General features: G+C 38.9%; 2 protein-coding genes across 6 annotated transcripts in view; both read right to left on the reverse strand.

The window, feature by feature from the left end:
• tmtc3 (transmembrane O-mannosyltransferase targeting cadherins 3) overlaps positions 1-603 on the reverse strand; it is a 53,357-nt gene extending 52,754 nt beyond the window's left edge. The window contains exons 1-2 of the mRNA XM_077567390.1: positions 468-603; positions 42-169 (exon numbers count right to left, since the gene is read on the reverse strand). The gene's annotated coding sequence lies outside the window, so the exon portion shown is untranslated. The remainder of the gene's footprint in view (positions 1-41; positions 170-467) is intronic.
• Positions 604-1,306: 703 nt separating this feature from the next.
• Positions 1,307-16,993, reverse strand: LOC144053076 (uncharacterized). 5 transcript variants are annotated; one of them, XM_077567103.1, is made up of 32 exons: positions 16,753-16,993; positions 15,798-15,910; positions 15,435-15,512; positions 14,031-14,088; positions 13,908-13,954; positions 13,699-13,833; positions 13,157-13,210; positions 12,673-12,819; positions 12,419-12,601; positions 12,257-12,349; positions 11,323-11,445; positions 11,114-11,237; positions 10,856-11,040; positions 10,552-10,714; positions 10,375-10,475; positions 10,248-10,314; positions 9,764-10,141; positions 8,476-8,588; positions 8,203-8,376; positions 7,399-7,545; positions 7,114-7,221; positions 6,812-7,011; positions 6,519-6,732; positions 5,370-5,507; positions 3,785-4,203; positions 3,620-3,718; positions 2,624-2,735; positions 2,429-2,548; positions 2,034-2,099; positions 1,791-1,852; positions 1,573-1,658; positions 1,307-1,499 (listed from the first exon to the last, which is right to left on the reverse strand). In XM_077567103.1, the coding sequence occupies exons 2-32, from the start codon at positions 15,900-15,902 to the stop codon at positions 1,420-1,422; spliced, it is 4,179 nt and encodes a 1,392-aa protein (XP_077423229.1). In that variant the 5' UTR covers positions 15,903-15,910; positions 16,753-16,993; the 3' UTR covers positions 1,307-1,419. The 5 variants fall into 5 exon arrangements, with proteins under 5 accessions (XP_077423229.1, XP_077423231.1, XP_077423228.1 ...); XM_077567105.1 differs by lacking the exon at positions 16,753-16,993 and having other exon boundaries at positions 3,785-3,927; positions 3,991-4,203; positions 15,435-15,514; positions 15,797-15,964; XM_077567102.1 differs by lacking the exon at positions 16,753-16,993 and having other exon boundaries at positions 15,798-15,966.
• Between the last annotated feature and the right edge of the window lie 575 nt (positions 16,994-17,568).

Consider the following 17,568-nt stretch of genomic DNA (forward strand, 5'->3'; position numbering starts at 1 on the left):
AATAAATACATTCCAATGGGGGTCAAAAGATTATTCCCTACCTGCGCCTCAGGGTTTTTAGTCGCTTGACAACTTGCCGCGTTGCTAAAAACGGTTACGCATGCGCACTGTGGCTTGCAGCACAGCTAGTACTGTTCCTGAACTGATGCCGGTTGGGTGGCCACACAACCTGCGAGGACACGAATCCCATTTTAATATACAGAACCAACCGTGTTGGTTATAAAAGTATTCCCCGTCACAACTCAAGACCTTAAAATAAAACCCACAAATTGCCTCATTTAAGCAAAACACGCGGAGTAACTAATAACCCCAACTCATGTTAAAAGTATGCTAAAATTACAATGGCGTATTGTTAGCTTGACGTGCTATATGCTACGTTCATCGTTGGCGCGCTTTACGAGACGAAAGTCGTTAATAAACACTGTACTATTAAGTTTTAGAATTGCAAAGAATACTAAGAGGCCTACCTGGCACAATTCTTATTACCTCCTGAAAAGGCGAGTAAGAACATCCACACGACACGGTGGGAAGAAAAAGTCCATCAGAAGTCCACCCAAGTTGGTCGTCATCAGTTTTGTGATTACGTCATTAGCGGTTGCTATGCTAATTAAGCGATACGACGACGAAATTACACAACTGTCAATAAAATCGTCATAAAAGCCAATACTTGTGCTTTTATTATACAGACATAGGGTCTTAAACCTATCCACAACACCACACGTTCACTTCAGCATCAATGTCTAAAAAGTTGCCATAAAGGCACCACATAATTGAGGGTTATACATTTTCAAGTAGGGTGTCAATTTAGGTTCCAAGACAAAATTAGGGTTTCAAAATAGTTTTGCAAAGTCAGAGCTATGGCTTCAAACTTTGGATTTTTAGCAGAATTAGGGGTCATGGTTATGGTTACAAGCTAGAGTTTGGGTTTCAAACAAGGGTTGGCACTTCAAATGTTGGCTTCATTGATTGTTTAGTTTCAAAGTGCTTTAAAGAAGTCCTTCAAGCCAGGGTTGGGATTCTTAAGTAGGGTTTCAAATTTCTAAGGTTTCTAGGTTAGTTCCTTTCTTTGTCCCTCCTCCTCTAATTAAAAAAAATCACTCTACATTGCAACTTAACATAGTCAAGTGGTCAATTTTTACATTAAATACACCAAAATATACAGTTTGGCAAAAACCCATTCATGTATGATTACATTCCGCTCGTTAATCAGGCAGTTTTTTGAGGTATGCTCTGGGTGATGAAATAGTGGCTGTTGCAATGTGTTTGCCGTGCAATAAAATAACAAATTCACAAGTCATCATCAAACTAAAATGACCCATAAACATTTTTATTATAGAATAAAAATACTCAAGACCACGGTTCATACTTATAAATGAAGAGAGCGAATTCCCTATAAATACTTTAGGATCATTTTATGGATCAATGAAATCCTTTGTCACTTTCAAAGATGCTTTTCTCATTTTCAGCCGGCTGCTCTGGACTTCTTGGCTCCTTAGTATCTAAGTGAAACAAGCGACAAGTTTAAAATCATTTCAACAAGTGAATACAGCATAACACGGGCGGGAGTGTCACCTGCGTCACTTGTAGGGGTCCCTCCATCTGGATCGCAGTTCTTGTCAGGCTTTTGGTCCTGCTCCAGGTTGTCTTTCCTGAGCTCGCTAGTGACACAAAAACGTCAACTGGGAGTGACTTTGAAGTGATGTTATTATAAGATGCATATAAGTCTCTCATTTCTTGACAGCGAGAGAAGGAGAACAGACACATTTTCTTAGAAAAGCTTATTTTCATACTTGTCTTCCTTAGTGAAGTCTGTTTCTGCCCCCACGTGGTCAGCAAAGTTAAACGTGTCCGCCTGAAAATGAAACAAAAATGCACACATCACTCACTGCTGACATTTAAGAGTCCGCCGAATGAAATATAAAATATTCTATTGTTTTATTTCAAATCCAGTGTTGAGGTGAAGCGAGGCAACACTAGTTTAACCACTATTCAAATACTTCTCCACCCGTGTACACAATTTTATTTCCACATACTTCACATGTGTGACTTTCAGCATTCTTCAGTGCACTGCACATCTCTTCCAGGTTTACAACTTTACGCTGAGAAAAACAAAAAAACAAACCAAGAGCAATTATATCAAAATCACATCTAAATTGGAGTAAATCATATCGCAATTGCAGTCAATCGTTTTGCATCGTAACTAAATTGAATCAAATGAATCGCATCCAAACAGGAGTAAATCACATCACAGCATTTTTTAAGTAAATCATATTGCATCATAATTACAGTAACTTGTTTCACATTTTAATTTGAGTGAATCATACTGAATCGTATTGCATCCTAATCGTTTGAATCACATTTTAATGAGTGGCTCGTAATTGGAGAGAAAACACTACCAAATAAAGTGAAAATGTGTCGCAATGTGCACCTTGAATCTTGGCAGCTCTATGTTGGCTTGCGCGAGCTGGAGGCGCAGCTCCAGATTCTCCGAGGCCAGCTTGAGGTTTTCTTTCTGGAGCGAGCGAGTCTTGGCGTCTTTCTTTGGCACCTGAAGCAGACGCAACATCCAAATGCGCCGATATTCCGGAATGAACACGGCACGGAAGCAAAAAAAGCAACTCACAAGCGGTGTTGCAGAAGATTTGTCGGACATGTGCTTCTCTAAGGATTGCAGTCTCTCTTCTAGGGATTGGTTCTTCTTCTCGGCGACCTCGGCAGTCACAGTTGGCTGTTGTCTGCAAGGTTAGCCCGAAACTCAAGTTTCAATTAGTTGCAAGATTGCAAGATTGTAGATGTGCTACTTCAAATATGTGTAGTTCAATAGTTAGCATTACAGCAGTGAGGCACCCTGGCACAAAACAGTAAAAGGTGTGGATTTTTGCTGCATGCTTTTAATGGGGAAGAATAGCACCATCTGGTGGACACGTTTTTAAATTAACTTTTTTTGTTTTGTTTTAAAGGGACACTTGAATCATTGAGCCATTTTCAGCAGTAAAAAGTTCATATTTTGTCCAGAATGAATTTGATAACGTCATCATTTTTCTTGTACAATTAATAACTTTAAAAAAATATTTTTTTCACTTGCTGTCATCTGAAGAGAAGTAGCAGTAACGACCAATCATGGCTCACCTGTTTTCTGGGTTATGATGATTGGTTGTTACCTACTTCCTCAGCACAGGTTGACAGCAAGTGGAATTTTTTTTTATTGAAAGGTATTAATTGTACATGAAAAATAATAAAGTTACCAAATTAATTCTGGACAAAATATTAACCTTTTGCTGCTGAAAATGGCTCAATGAGTCAAGTATCTTTAACCATTATTCAACCAGATACAAATGTTTGAGAAATAATTCTAATTTACAAACATGACCTGGACCTGTAATTGAAAGTCACTACAATTGTGTACATTAATAACTAGAGCTGCAAGCAGCTATAAAGGGCCCTCGCGACCCTGGCCCTATGTGTGTACTAAATCAAAATGGCGGACTTCCTTTAGGGTTTATATGTGTACTAAATCAAAATGGCGGACTTCCTTTAGGGTTTAGCATCTAGAATGCAACAAAAGACTGATAGATTCCTCCCAATTTAGGTAAAACATACAAGCGGTAATGCTACATACTTGGTGGTAACCAACTGAGTCTCCTTCTCTACTAGCCGCTCAGCCGTCACTGCCTTAGCCTTGGTCTTCTTCTGCGTCGTGGTCTTCTCTTGGTCCAGCCTGCGTCAACATGGAGACTGAATAATACTTGAGGGATTTGATCTGCTAACCAGTCGCCACGCTGACCTGGCATAGAGTTCTTTCAAAGAACTAAGCTGCCTTGACAGGAAGTAGTTTTGCTCCTCCTTGTCCTTCAGAACGCTCTTCAGCTTGTCCAGCCTGGCCTGCCACTTCTTCATCTCTTCCCACTGCCCTACTTTTTCTTTGCTCTGCAAAATGAAAGCATGGACTAGAATACGAAACGCTGCGTTATTCCACATTCCTTTTACAACCTGAATGGGGTCAATACGGGTCTTGATTTGCTTCTCCAGTTGATTCAACTCGTGATCTCGCTCCCCTAATTGAGTGCGGAGCGCCTTCTGAGTGTTGAGGCTCCTCTGCAGCCTTTTGTTCAGGTTGTCCACTTGGGCCTTCAGTCTGCTGTTATTCTTTCGGGACGAATTGTTTGCCGCTTCCAGTTCCTCGGTCAGCATCTGCACCTGAACCTGCGGCACGGCACGCTCACAGTTGTAATTGTATCCCGTTTTAAAGTGTAGATAGATCATTGACCCTGTAATACCTCTAGTACGAGCATAAGATTTGCGAGATGAAAATTTGAAGAAGCGCTTATTCAAATCGCAAGTCTAGATGAACTAATTTGCTCCTAAAAAGATACAAAAACCTTCTATTTTAAATATTGCCATGGTCCGAAAAACATATTTAAACGTTTTTTTTAATGTTTTTTTTTTTTTAATGCTAGATCATACAGATGGCTTTGATGTAGCCTCTGACCTGAAGAGGACACTTAAAGCAATGGTAGTTACTACAAAAAACGACCAGCAGGTAGCAGCAGAGTATAAGAGATCAACCAGGGCCATGTTGCAAAAAGCTTTTTCCCACAAATTTGTGAATAATGATTAAACTTAGCTATAATGCTAATTGCTGCAAAACAGAAGCAGATAGAAATATCCTTTTTTTTCTGATGAAAGAAAATACTTTATTCGTTCCATGTTTTTATAGCAATAGAACACAATATTCTGTGGGCCTTGCAAAATCAGTCAAAACCCAGTAAAACAGCTGGGAGCGAAGAGGGTTGCTTCAGGGAAAATGGCTGGGAGTGAATTAGTTAATGTTGGTTTTACTTTTGAAAAAAAATTAAGAGACAAGTTTCTATGGATTAAGAAGACAGAATAAAAAAAAAAACCTTAAGGAAGATTATTTCTTCATATCCCCACTTTCAAGTAAATGAGCAATATATTTATAATAGTGCGTTTTCACTTATTTCTATATTACACTATATTTATTATTATCCACACTGATAAAAAGTAGAATTTAGCTTTGGGCTGGAACGGATTAATTGCATTTCCATTAATTTCAATGGGAAACATTATCTCAGATTATGAGCGTTTCAGGTTACAAACTGGGAACAAATTATATTCGTAATCGTAATTGAAGTAAATAGTTTCACATCATGATTGGAGTGAATTGTATCGTATTGTAATTGTATTCAGTCCTGTCGTATAATTGGACTCTAGTAATTGGAATGAATCATCTGCATCGTCATTTGGACGCAACTTCTCTGTCAGGTCAACGTCCCGAGAATATCTTGATGAACATTCACAAACACATTCAAAATGTCAACAATGCCAATTTGCTGACACTTGGAGCTCACCTGCAGGTCTTTGGTGTGCTTGTCAATCAACTTCTGGATGTGGAGTTTCTCCTCATACTGTACGGAGTTCGTCAAGAATTGTTGTTGCGCAGCAGACGTCATCTGGGCTCGCATTCCGATGAGAAGTTTGCTGAGAGCCTGAGGAAATGAATCGTTAAGAGCCAGCTTTGAAATCCACCTGTTTTTATTTCTAGTTTTGTTTTGTAAGAAAATTACAAATTTGTCCTCACTTTTTACACGACAAATTCCTGAAATCCGAAATGGTTGCCAGCCAATGAAGGGCACACAGACGAACAACGGCACATTAAAAATAAATATATATATTTTTTTTTTTATAAAAAGGTTTGGTTTTGACTATTGTTTATGACTTCTCATTTCAAATTCATTGTTTTCAGTAGAGGTGCAACAATTAATGGATTACTCGACTAACAACTAATCGATTATCAAATGAAGCAATAATTATTTTTAATAATGGATTCATCTTTAAGATTTTTTTTTTCATTTAAAATTGTCCAAGTGCTCGGAATTTCATCTCCTCAACAATGTGATTTCTGTAGTCCAACATGAAAACGGACTGATTAACTTTGTTCTGGATGAAACTAAAAGAATTGCTTTTGCTTTGGAAAACAATAATCATCTTTTTTGCCTATTTTGCATCTGAATCATAATGAATGTTTGTGCAATGTCGATTTGAAATAATGTCCTGTTTCTGAAAAAAATCTGATTCATCGGAAAAACAGTCGACAGATTAAAGAATTAATGAAACAATCGTTAGTTGCAGCGCTAGTTTTCTTTAAAAATATTTAATAATAAAATTCTGGGTCACTTATGTAAATGTAAGTTAAGACCGCCAAATTATCATTTTAATGCCAAGAAATGCCTTTTCCAAGAAATGTTCACTGAGATGCAAATAAACTTTGAAAACAGTTTTTTTTTTTTTAAAGAGTGTGTACGTCATTTTCAGTGATAAATGATTGTGACAAAAGCAAAGCAAGGAGCACTGGGACCAAAAGCCTTCTGGTTTTTATATGTTTAATCTTGCAGTTGTCTCATTTTCCAACAGTGACGACCCACGGAGGGAAACTACAACAATGAAAGTACATTTGACAGCCCCGTTCTAATCCAAAGTAATGAAAACCACATCCCTACCTTGATCTGTTTCTCTTTGTGGAGCAGTTGCATCTTGAAGCCTTCCACCGCATTCTTCAAAGTGTTGCCGGGTGACACAACGTTGTGTTCCTTTTGGCTCTCCAGCTTGTTCTGGAGCCAGTCCCTCTCCTTCTTCAGCTCGGCAATCTGACTCTTATGGTCTTTGGTCTCAAAGCTCACATCTTCCGACTCCGCTCCGTACGACCCCTTCAGCCTGCGGTGAATCGAGCGCGTGAGCGCACGGAAGCTCGCGGCGAGAAGAGAGGACAGAAAATACAAAACAGACAAATCACCTGGAGATCTCCTCGCCGTGTTTCTTGGCCTGCGTTTCCATGGCTGCCTTGTGTCGCTCCGATTCGGCGACGGCCAGCTTCAGCTTCCTGCAGACAGACGCGAGCGACACGTCCTGTTCGGCCACCAGCTGTTCCAACTCGCCCAAGCGGTCCAGATGTTTTGACGCTGACACGCTGATGCTGGGATTCTTCGTTGCTTCCTGCGGGAAGGGCCCAGTTTGAGAATGTTTCCATCTGTCTGGTTCCTAATAGTAGGGGGCTAACTGCAGTTATTTTAAAGATAAAAAAGTAATAATGAGTACCGCTGCTTGCCATTTGAGACGATCAAGAGCCATGTTGTTGTTGGAATCCAACTTCTGATACAACATCTTCATCTCCTCGGCATGCGTGTTTATCAACTTTTCTTGATCCTGATCACGTCCAGCAAAGTTAGAAGACTGTTTTAAATGAGTTAGCAAGTTGGACATCATGCTAAAAGCCAACTGTTAGCTATGAAGTCCGCTAGCCATTTCAGACAACTGTTTTCCAAAGATGAGCCGTGATTGATCGTTACCTGAGCAACTGTGATGTCATTTTTTCCCCCATACCTTTCCTACTTGAGTCAGCTGGTTCTGGTACTTTCTAATCACATTTTCTTTATTGTTGAGTCGACTTTGGAGATCTTTGACGCTCTTGTGGGCCAACTTCAGGGCTGCCTGGCCATCATCCTCGTGGCTGTACTTCTCCTTTAGTTTCTGCATGGAAATTTTATTTTTTAGCTCATTTACTCCCAGTCATTTTCACTGAAGCAACCCCCTTCAATCCCGGCTGTTTTACTGTTTTGCAAGGCCCACAGAACATTCTGTTTTATTGCTATAAAACATGGAACTTACCAAAAGAAAGATTAGAGTCTCTTTTTCAGCGGGAATTTCTATTTGTTTCCATTTTTGCAGCAATTAGCCTTAGAATATAGCTAAATTTCATCATTATTCACAAATCTATTTAGAATTTTGAGTAAATTTGCTTTTTTTCAACATGGCCCTGATTGATCTCGTTTTCTCTGCTGCCACCTGCTGGCAGTTTGTGTAATAACTACCATTTCTTCAACCGTTCTTTGCAGTTGAGAGGCTGCATCAACGCTTTCTGTATGCTCTAACATTAAAAAAAAGTATAAATACGTCTTTGGGACACTTAAAACATTTAAAATAGAACCTATTTGGTGAGCAAATGAGTTAATGGCTTATTTACAAATAGTCGAGTCTCACATAACGTGGGAAATTAATCAAATACATCTTTTCTTATCATCCTACACTGTCTTGTACATTATCATGTCAAAAGCAAAAGGTAAGCAGAGCTGCTGAGTCACATCAAGGCAAAATGCATGTTTCCTGAACTGGCTGTGAAAGTCGTACCTCCTCCAAACTTCTGCAGGTCTCAGTCATCTCTCGAAGCCTCTGCTCCTGATTGTCTACATTCCTCTTGGTGCTCGTGCTCTCCTGCTCGGCCTTCGTCTTCTGGTGGAGAGCCTTCGCATGCTTCTCTTGGACGCTCACCACCATGTCAGAGACAAAGACCCTCAGATTGTGCTAGAACGAACAGCCAGTGGTCAAAATAGAGCCTCAAACAGTTTGGTTTACTGAACATATATACATGAAATAAATAGTTGAAGACCGTCGGGTGTTTACGTTGGCCAGCTTTTTCAGACTGGGGATGTTGGTGGTGTCTTTTGCCTGCAAGGCCTGGAGGACGTCTTTAAGAGCAGCTTCCAGGTCTTCTTTCTCTTTGGAGAGCTGCTCCACTTTGAGGCGACACAAACAGGAGAATATCACGAGTGAACAAAAGAGTGCACATCCACCAAGACTTTGCATGGATATATTGTAGGAAAGTGTCAGCCGTTTTTTTTTTATATTCCATCTATAAAACACCAATGACAGAACTTTCCTGTTCTTCATTATGTGTCTGTTAGTTGCTTTCAAAGTGCTAGTGACAATTTATTTTAGTATTATTTTCGCAGTGGTTACCTTGTCTTACTATATACTGTACATCAGAGGTAGGCAAAGGTTTGTGCTCACGGGCCACGTTGGGATTTTTAAAACTAAGAATTAAAATTCTTGAATAAAATAATTCTCATTTTTAAATTGATTTCTTCATAATTACTAAAATTATTTAGTTAAAAATGTTTAATGTTTTTTTTATTTACTAACATCCATTTTTTCATCATTTACAATAAATTATGAACCTGTTATTTAAATGACATTTTTTTTAAATTAAGTAATATACTATATTTTAATTAACCAATTGCCTCTATGCATAAAACTTATCTTATTACACAATTTAATTAGAAAAATGACTAAATGATACCAAAAAATTAATGAATACATTTTCACTAAATTTAGGAAGGAAACAGCTAAACAAATGCAGCAAATATACCAGAAAATTCCCATGAATAACGCACCTGTGTATAATACGGAAATCCCCCTTAAAAAAGTTTTTTTTCTTTTACAGTAAATCGAGGGTAAAAACTAGGATATTGATATTTCAAAGTACCCTATTTTAAATATTGTGTTTTTTTTTTAAATATTGCTCTTGCACTCCATGCTCTTTTAGTGCTTTGCGTTTAAATCTCTTTAACTCTAACTGCTTTTAGTCATTGTATTTTTAATTACAGTATATGTGAAGCATATTGAGTTATGTTGTGTATGAAATGCACTACAAATGAGTAAGTCTATTCCTTTTTACAACCCCCTAGGTAATGGTAAACTTCTAAACAATGTGATTTTTTTTTTTGCTTTTTATTAAGCCCCCACTTGATTTGGGATATTTATTATTCTCAGGATTTTACAGTAATTGGACTGTTGATAATGTGAATTCTTTGTACGCCGAAGTAAAGATGAAGCCACATTTTGACATTTTTGACACCTACGAATGTCAAAACTAAAGGAACTAAATATGGAGTAAAACCATTGTATTTACATTTAAACTGGAACTGATTGTTGTTGAGTTCCGCCTCCCGCTTCAACATCGTTATCACTTCTTCCATCTTCGACTTCGTCACCGCTTCTTCTATCTTTGATTTTGTTACTACATCTTCAGTCTTTGACTTCGTCACCGCTTCTTCCGTCTTCGTCACCGCTTCTTCTGTCTTTGACTTTGTCACCGCCTCTTCAATTTTCGACGCCATTACTGCTTCTTCCTTAAGGTCAATCTTTGGGAGAGCATTTTTTTCTTTCAAAATGCCAACCTTGGGTTGGGGCTCTACGTTCTTGCGTGCGTTGCTGTTTTGAGTAGGAGTTGGTGGCCATTTGACAGCATGTATGACATTGTCCTCCTCCAACATGGACGGTGGCAACCCTAAACAGAAATAAATACGGGTCAAGATTGAGCATCAAAAATGATACAAACTAACTGGATTAACTGGATGGCACACCAATCGTCTGAGAAAATAGTTTAAAGTTACCTTTCTGTTTGGCTAGTTGTCGGACTTGTTTTTTCATCTCCAGTCGTTCCTCTTCAAGACGCTCAATCTGAATGAGTAGTTCGCTTAAACAGGAAAAACATAGCAGTATAAACGTTGGATTGTTTACCTCTTTAGCGAGAATTTGATTTTCAGCTTTGTACTGTCGCTTTTTAAGGCTTTTGGCTCGCCTGAACTCGCTAAGATCAACTGCCTGGCTGGTTTCATAACCTTTGCAAAGAAACAAGAGTCAGAAGAGTTGTGTGATTGTTGTGTTTGTGATGTGGTTTTAAAAGGAAAACATCACCGAGTCTTTCTCGGAAGTCCTCGTTCTCCTCTGTGAGCTGGTTGATTATTATGTACGCTTGGTTGATCTCTTTGGTCACGGCCTCTAACGCCAACTCTCTCCTTCGGATTTCAAGTTTACACTCCTTGATCTCGCTGTTGGCTTCTTCTAGGCCGTAAATGCCCTGCGATACAGAAAAAGAGCCTCCATCATGAGACATCAACACATTTTATCTTGACCTTTTTGGCAAGTCTGAAAGGATTGGACACAGAGTGACACAAATGGCATCACATCAATGACTTACTATGTGTTGTCATCCACTTACTTGCTCATACTCTTTCAGGCGCTTGGAGGCCTCCATGAGCTCTCGGTCTTTTTCCTCTGCGTCGACTTCGGCTTGTTTCAAAGCTTCCTGGGCTTCTGTTGCTCTCATCTCGGCCGCATCCCACTTGGACGCAATGTCCTCCATCTTTCTATGCTGGACCAGCTCTTGAGTGTCCAAAAAGGCACCTGTTAATATTATAATAAGCTCATCAGGATAAAATGGACAACAATGTTGAGTTCAGAAACTCGAGCTACTCACTGAAGTGTCCCATTTTGGGCACCTTCAGACTTTCCATGAGCAACGTCTGCTTTTCCATTTCGCATGTATACTGCTCCACTTGCTCTCTCAGGATCTTGATCTGATTGTCTCGCTCCTCTACAGCCTGCAGAGCATTCATTCGCCAACATTTGTCTTCATTAGGATTAGTGGAAGGTCTAGGAGAGGACATTAGAGTAAGCCTCGCGTACCTGCTCCAAGTCAAGAATGTTGTTTTGGTCCATGTCCAGCTGGGCTAGGCGCAACTTCTGCTGCAGTTCACGGACCATCTGCTGGTACACCAAAATCTCCTCATCCCTTTCAAACAGCACTTTCTGTGAAAAAAAAAGTCACGCCATCAACTTTGCGCAACGTCAATGTAGGTGAACACAACAGCAACCAGTTCAACTACTGAACATCTTGTCTTGGTCATTTAAAATCAACAGGCTTCTTGCTTTGCTTTTGACACAGGACACGGCGTCTACACATTTCTGCCAGCAGGTGGCGCTGATGGATTTCTTCTGACCTTGTGGCATGTATTTGTTAGAGCTCATCACTAAATCAATTTTTTAAAGTGTCAAGTAAAAAACATTCTCTGTAATAATATGGTCCCCACTAATCTAAATTTGATTAATATTTTATTTGTAGAAGAAGATTTAGTATTAATTCACCAGTTTTTGCAATATCGCCCCCTCCTGTCCACTGGCATTGAGATCAAAGAGCACACAGGTTCACCTTGATAACGTCTCGGCCTGTTTTCTGAGTCAGTCAACGGCAGTATAAAATGTCAGCCTCCTTGTATGTTGAATGACGGTTGATAAGATGGCCGCCTCAAAACAAAATGGCTGACTTACTGTGTCGTTGCCGGCGTAGTTAATTTTGACTTTTTTATGGGTCTACTGGATTTTGGGGCTGAATGCTGATCTTGGGTCCACAACCGAACCGATTGTGAGTACAGTATTTTATTTTTCAAGTACCTCTGAAAATGCACAAAATGATCCTAAAATGCTCACGTTAAACAAAATTGGTAAACTTCTGTCTTTTCAGTCATGACTTTTTTGTGGTTCTCCTCATGACAGCCATTCGTGCCAACTTTCATGTTGCGAATTGAAACAAGCTTCGGAGGCTGAATAGTTAACCACCAACCTTCCATTCTTCCACTTTAGCATCCACTTCTGCCATAATGGGGTCGTCCTCTTCCGTCTTGTAGTTATTTATCTTCTGCGTCAGCTCTCTGACCTGCACATGAAGCACACGTCAGCAACATGAACTCATTGATAAAAGTATTCCAGGGGGGTGTTTGTTTACCAGCAGCTCGGCGCGGTCCCTCTCTTTCCTCAGCTGGTCTGTCTCAGAGTCGCACTGATGGACGGCCATCTTGATCCGGTTGTACTCCTCACTTATCTTCTCCATCTCCTTGGTCGACTCCATCACACATTTCTGCATGCGCAGGTTGTCCTCTTTCAGCCGCGAGATTTCGTCCTCTGCTTGCTAAAAATAAATCAACACAAGTGTGATCACCAATGTAAGGATCAGTGGTAAAGAGGTGGTGAGTGTGATACCTGAAGGTCGTCCATGCACTGGGAGAGCTGGCGGTTGGCTGAGACGAGCTTCCTTTGAGTCTCGGCATTCTCCTCTTTGGACACATCTGACTCCTTAAGCTCCAACTCTCCGTGATAAAAGTCCACGTCTTGCTGGAGCTGCGTGTTCTGAGGCAGGACACATTTATTTATAGATAGCAGAATAAACTTTGAATTCAAGCTCATACAAGTTGTCTAATGAACTTTTGAGTTGAATAAATGTTTGTCTTTTCAGATTTCAGGATGAACTGCCGCTTATAAGTGACAGAAAATATTTCTGAGCACTTTTGCAGTTGTCACAATGCCACTGTTCAGCCTGAAGAACATTGGATTTAAGTTGAAGAAAAATGTAATGTCTCCCCTTTAATTTCTTTCTGCAGCCGGGACATGACTTCTTGATAGATCCACCATCCACATTCCATTGAATTTTTGTGTGATTGGTCGGGTATTATGCTGTATGCTGTACCTCTCTTTTCAATGTCTTCAAGTCGTCCTCGGCAGCCTCTGCTCGCAAAAATAGCTAGAGAAGGAGAAAGAAGGGATTTTCACTTTAAATAAATGTTGTATGATGAACAAATTATTTATCTTTCTATTGTGGGAAAAACAATCAAGTTGGAACTAATCAGAGGAGAAGCAACATTCTGGAACCAACCTTTACTTTTTTTATCCATGTAGTAAGCAATTCATTATTTAAGTATTTAAGAGTCTTATTTGCAATGCCAATCTGGCTGCAGAGAGCAGAAAAAGGAGACCAAAAACACAATGGACCTTTTTTTGTTATTTTATAATTTTTTTAATTATTTATTATTATTATTATTAATAAAAAACAATTAATTTTATGCAAATAAATGCTCTAAATGCCAATATTGGTATTTTAAACTTGGAAGTTATGTTGTCTGTAGTTTAAATAATCAAGCAGAAATGTTGACTTTAATCAAACATAAAACTATAAAAATCCAAATCAGTGACATTGACTATTTTGCAGCAATCTTTCAATTTTGTCCTGACCTTCTCCGTCGTCTTCTTCTCTCTTTTAATTTCCTTCCTCAGCTGGTTTACCATCTCCTCCTTGTGCACCAGCTGGCTCTTCAGCTGCCGGATATCATTCCTCAAGAAGCGGTTCTCTGGGCCGGTGCCGACGGACTAAGCAGTAGTAGAGAGCGCCAACATGTGAATGAAATACATCTACGAGATATGAACATCCTCATGAGACTGACCGTTAATTCTTCCTCCAATCTGGACACCTTGGCAAGAAGCGTGTTTTCTACACGGCACAGACAGCCATACGCACCAATGTACCGTCTGTATTTTTGGGGAAAAAATTAAACATGCATACAAACCGTTTCTCTCTTGTTCTTCAACTAACTGTTCGGCCAAATTTGCTTCCTGTTGTTTCATCTGAGGAGATAGACACACACAACAACAGGACCACAATTACATTAACACAATTAATGACTTACTGCAGTGGTTCTGTAACTTTTTAAATTATGTACCATCTCAAAAATACTATTTATCAAAATAAATGTTCAAAAACAGAAAAAAGGTTGGATATCTTAAATTAAGATGGATGTGTCCTTTTATTCCTGGTTTGATTCACTCTTTTTTTTTTCATATATTGAATGACTTATTCTAATTTAATGGAGACAAAGAATTATGTAAACTAAAATTAGAGTAAATTAAAATGATGACATAGTTCAGTCTGTCCTTTGTAAGTTGTTGTTGGCGCATTGCTGTTCAATCGGGTCGCAATTTCTTTTGTGTGCAAATGCATTTACATGTGCACTGCCACTGACAGAATGTTGTATATGCTGCTGGCTTTTACGCAGACGGTGGGTTGAATTCTCAGTAGTGTTAAGTTTATCAGAAATTTTTTAATTTAGTCTTAGCTTTAGTTGAGTTTCAATCACGCTTGTTAGTTTTTATCATAGTTAGTCAACATCATCCCGTTTTTATTTAGTCCGGCTATAAATCTAGCATTTTTGTCTTTATTTTTGTCTAAGAAAGCATTAATTAATTTTTCTAGTTTTAGTCTAGACAATCATTTTACCCCTGTATTTTTTTATTTAATTTTTTGTCGGCAGATTATGTTGAACATTTCTGATGAAAATCTATTTCACAAAATTTTCTCTCTCTTTTGGATTAAAAACAACTTCACACACAATTACAGAATATCAACAATTGTACTATGGCCACAAGCTAGTAAATTAGCCAGCATTAGTTAGTGGTCAGATTAACATAATTGTTGGAATGTTATAGGCCGTTGGATTGATACGTTTACAACTATAATCTACGTTTTAATTTTTTAACCTTTCACCATGAATCCACCTTCTGTCTGTCCAATTTGTTTGTGCAAGTTGCACTCACTAGCTGCAGATTTGAAAGGGGATGCATCACTGTGTGTCACATGGACAGATTAGCAGAGACAAAAATCACATCATTTTCATCTCTTTTTTGTTCATGAACTAAAATAAAAATTTTAAAAAAGGACGACTGTGATCATGAAGGACATCTGAGGTAAAGACAAGCCAGGGTGATTTGATGTGGCAACACCTGACGAGTCAAGCCAGAAGCTCCAACTACAACAACAAAACATTTTTTTACGGCTAATGTCTTTAAAAAGTTTGTTATAACAAGTTTAAACACTTAAGGCCTGGCTTATATCAGAGTGGCGGAAATCCAGTATTTTGATGAAGTGTGAATGAGGTGCAAACCAATTAGATAAGAGAGCACATGAGGTAGAGGACCTTGAGCAGTGACTGAAACACTCGCAGTATGTGGACGATGTCCTCCTGACCTCGGCGCTCCACCTCCCATTCTTCTGGCTCCAACACAAACACAATAAACACAAGAGGCCCAAATAAGGAAAACTCGGGGGTCATATGTAATGCTTCCAAAGAACCGATCAAATGTTTCACTTAAACTTGCAAATGACTTTTAATGCCAGCAGCCATGTCAAAAATGATTAGTGAAGAAGATGATGTGTACGTAACAGTAATGTTGACCTTTAAGCAAATTGCTCACAACGACACACACCTTGAAGTAATAGTAAACACGTGTGGGGTTGCAAATTCACAACGTAACGCAGAAGCGAGTCTGTGTATGATTACCGACGTGAGAAGGTCGATGACACTGTCCAGTTCCTCTTTGTAACGTTCGTGGAGGGTCGCCGGGTCCAGCTTCTTCACATCGCCCCACTCGACAGCAGCAGGCATCTTGAGCCCTAAATTTGTCAACACCACCAATAAGGGAAATTTGATGAATCACACTAAGCACATTAAAACATTACTAGCGCCTGTGTTCTTGTGTCTTTGCCTTTATGACATCATGGAGGTGAGGTCAGTAGCCACTAGCCAGTAGGTATGTCCTTGTCCTTACAAGTGCTTCAACTTAAAGGTTTGCCTTCATTGAAAGCATGTAACAAAAGATGGTGTTGTTATTGTTGCTGTGGGGGTTCACACCAGAGGTCTCTACCAGCCTTCTTTAGCTAGCAAGGTAGTTATAGTTATCTAATCGTTTGTACAATACACAATATGAATCCTCCAGAATAATAACAAAATGTGTCAACTGTAGGTGTATAGTAATTAGTATTAGATATTAATACAATATCTGACTTGTAATGAAGCCCTAATAATGACCACAGAAGGGAAAAACAATTACCTACAAGAGCTCTCAAACCTAAACAAGTGCCACAACCCTTTTTGAGATTCTAAGTATCTATTCGCTGTTCAGTTGCATTTATCTAGCCAATTACTGGCAGCCATTCTACAACATGTTCGCACTACTTGTTTAGTTTAGCCGCTTAACCTAGCTCCGACCGAAATTTAACAAAGCCAGCATCAGATTAATATTAATCTTACAGAGTAGACACTCATGCTAAATTGTTTTTTACAGCAGTTATTTAGTGCGTTTTGCGTGCATTATACATTCAAAACCATTGTAACAACATAACAGATTAGCTACTTAAAAGTGTACGTTTCAAGCGAAGGCGTTTAATGGTTAATTAAAACCAAAAAAAAAACTTAATCAAAAGTAATGTACTGTACATTGGTAAAAGAAACATACTTATCGAAGATTTGTGGAGAATCACTGGACCACTGTGCACAAATTGGTCGGTTACATCAGTCTGGCTGTACCTCGAGCTGTAGTGTGTAATGGCACGGTCTTTTGTTTAGCCTAGTTGCTGAAAGCTAACTCAAAATGAACACACACACTTAATTTTACACACGTTTAACTTTTCTAAATTAGTTTTTACCATCGTAATCTTCATGTTTCTTTTTAACGTTTATTTTTATGCAGTGTTATCCACTAAAATCGCCGTCTAACGATTTAAAACAGCACTAAATAGTATAATAGCATAATACAACATGAAAATGTAAAGAACTAACTTGGTTTTATAAATTGTAAATATTGTATGTACTTATTGGTGTTGGATGGTCATTCAGAGGCGTGGCCTAATAAGTGACATGAGGAGCTTTTCAAGTGTTGAAAGTGTATAAAAGTTTATGGCCAATTCAAAAAGTTACATTTTGTGAACTTATCAAATAAATGATACACTTTAACATCACCTGTCAAATTAGCGCTCTACGCATGTCAAATAACCGTCTTAACCAATTTTCCTAGGCAAGCCGTTCCAAGGTGACCTTAACCGAGAGAACTGTGATTTATGCCAGCTCCAAATTTGGCAAGTGCATTTCGATTGTATTGGCAGATTGAGGGAATTTATCTTCATTTGACAGTAAGATAAGATAAAGTTAAAATCGATTCCAGCAAGAGGCTCCGGTCTGGTCGCCAAGTGTTGAGAGATGATATCCAGGGTGAAGTACAATAAACAGGGAGTATGCCTTGTCTGGTTCGAGGCTTGCAACATCCAAAGAATCA

This window comes from Vanacampus margaritifer, chromosome 6 (genome assembly GCF_051991255.1).
Source record: "Vanacampus margaritifer isolate UIUO_Vmar chromosome 6, RoL_Vmar_1.0, whole genome shotgun sequence".
In the NCBI taxonomy this organism is placed as follows: domain Eukaryota; kingdom Metazoa; phylum Chordata; class Actinopteri; order Syngnathiformes; family Syngnathidae; genus Vanacampus; species Vanacampus margaritifer.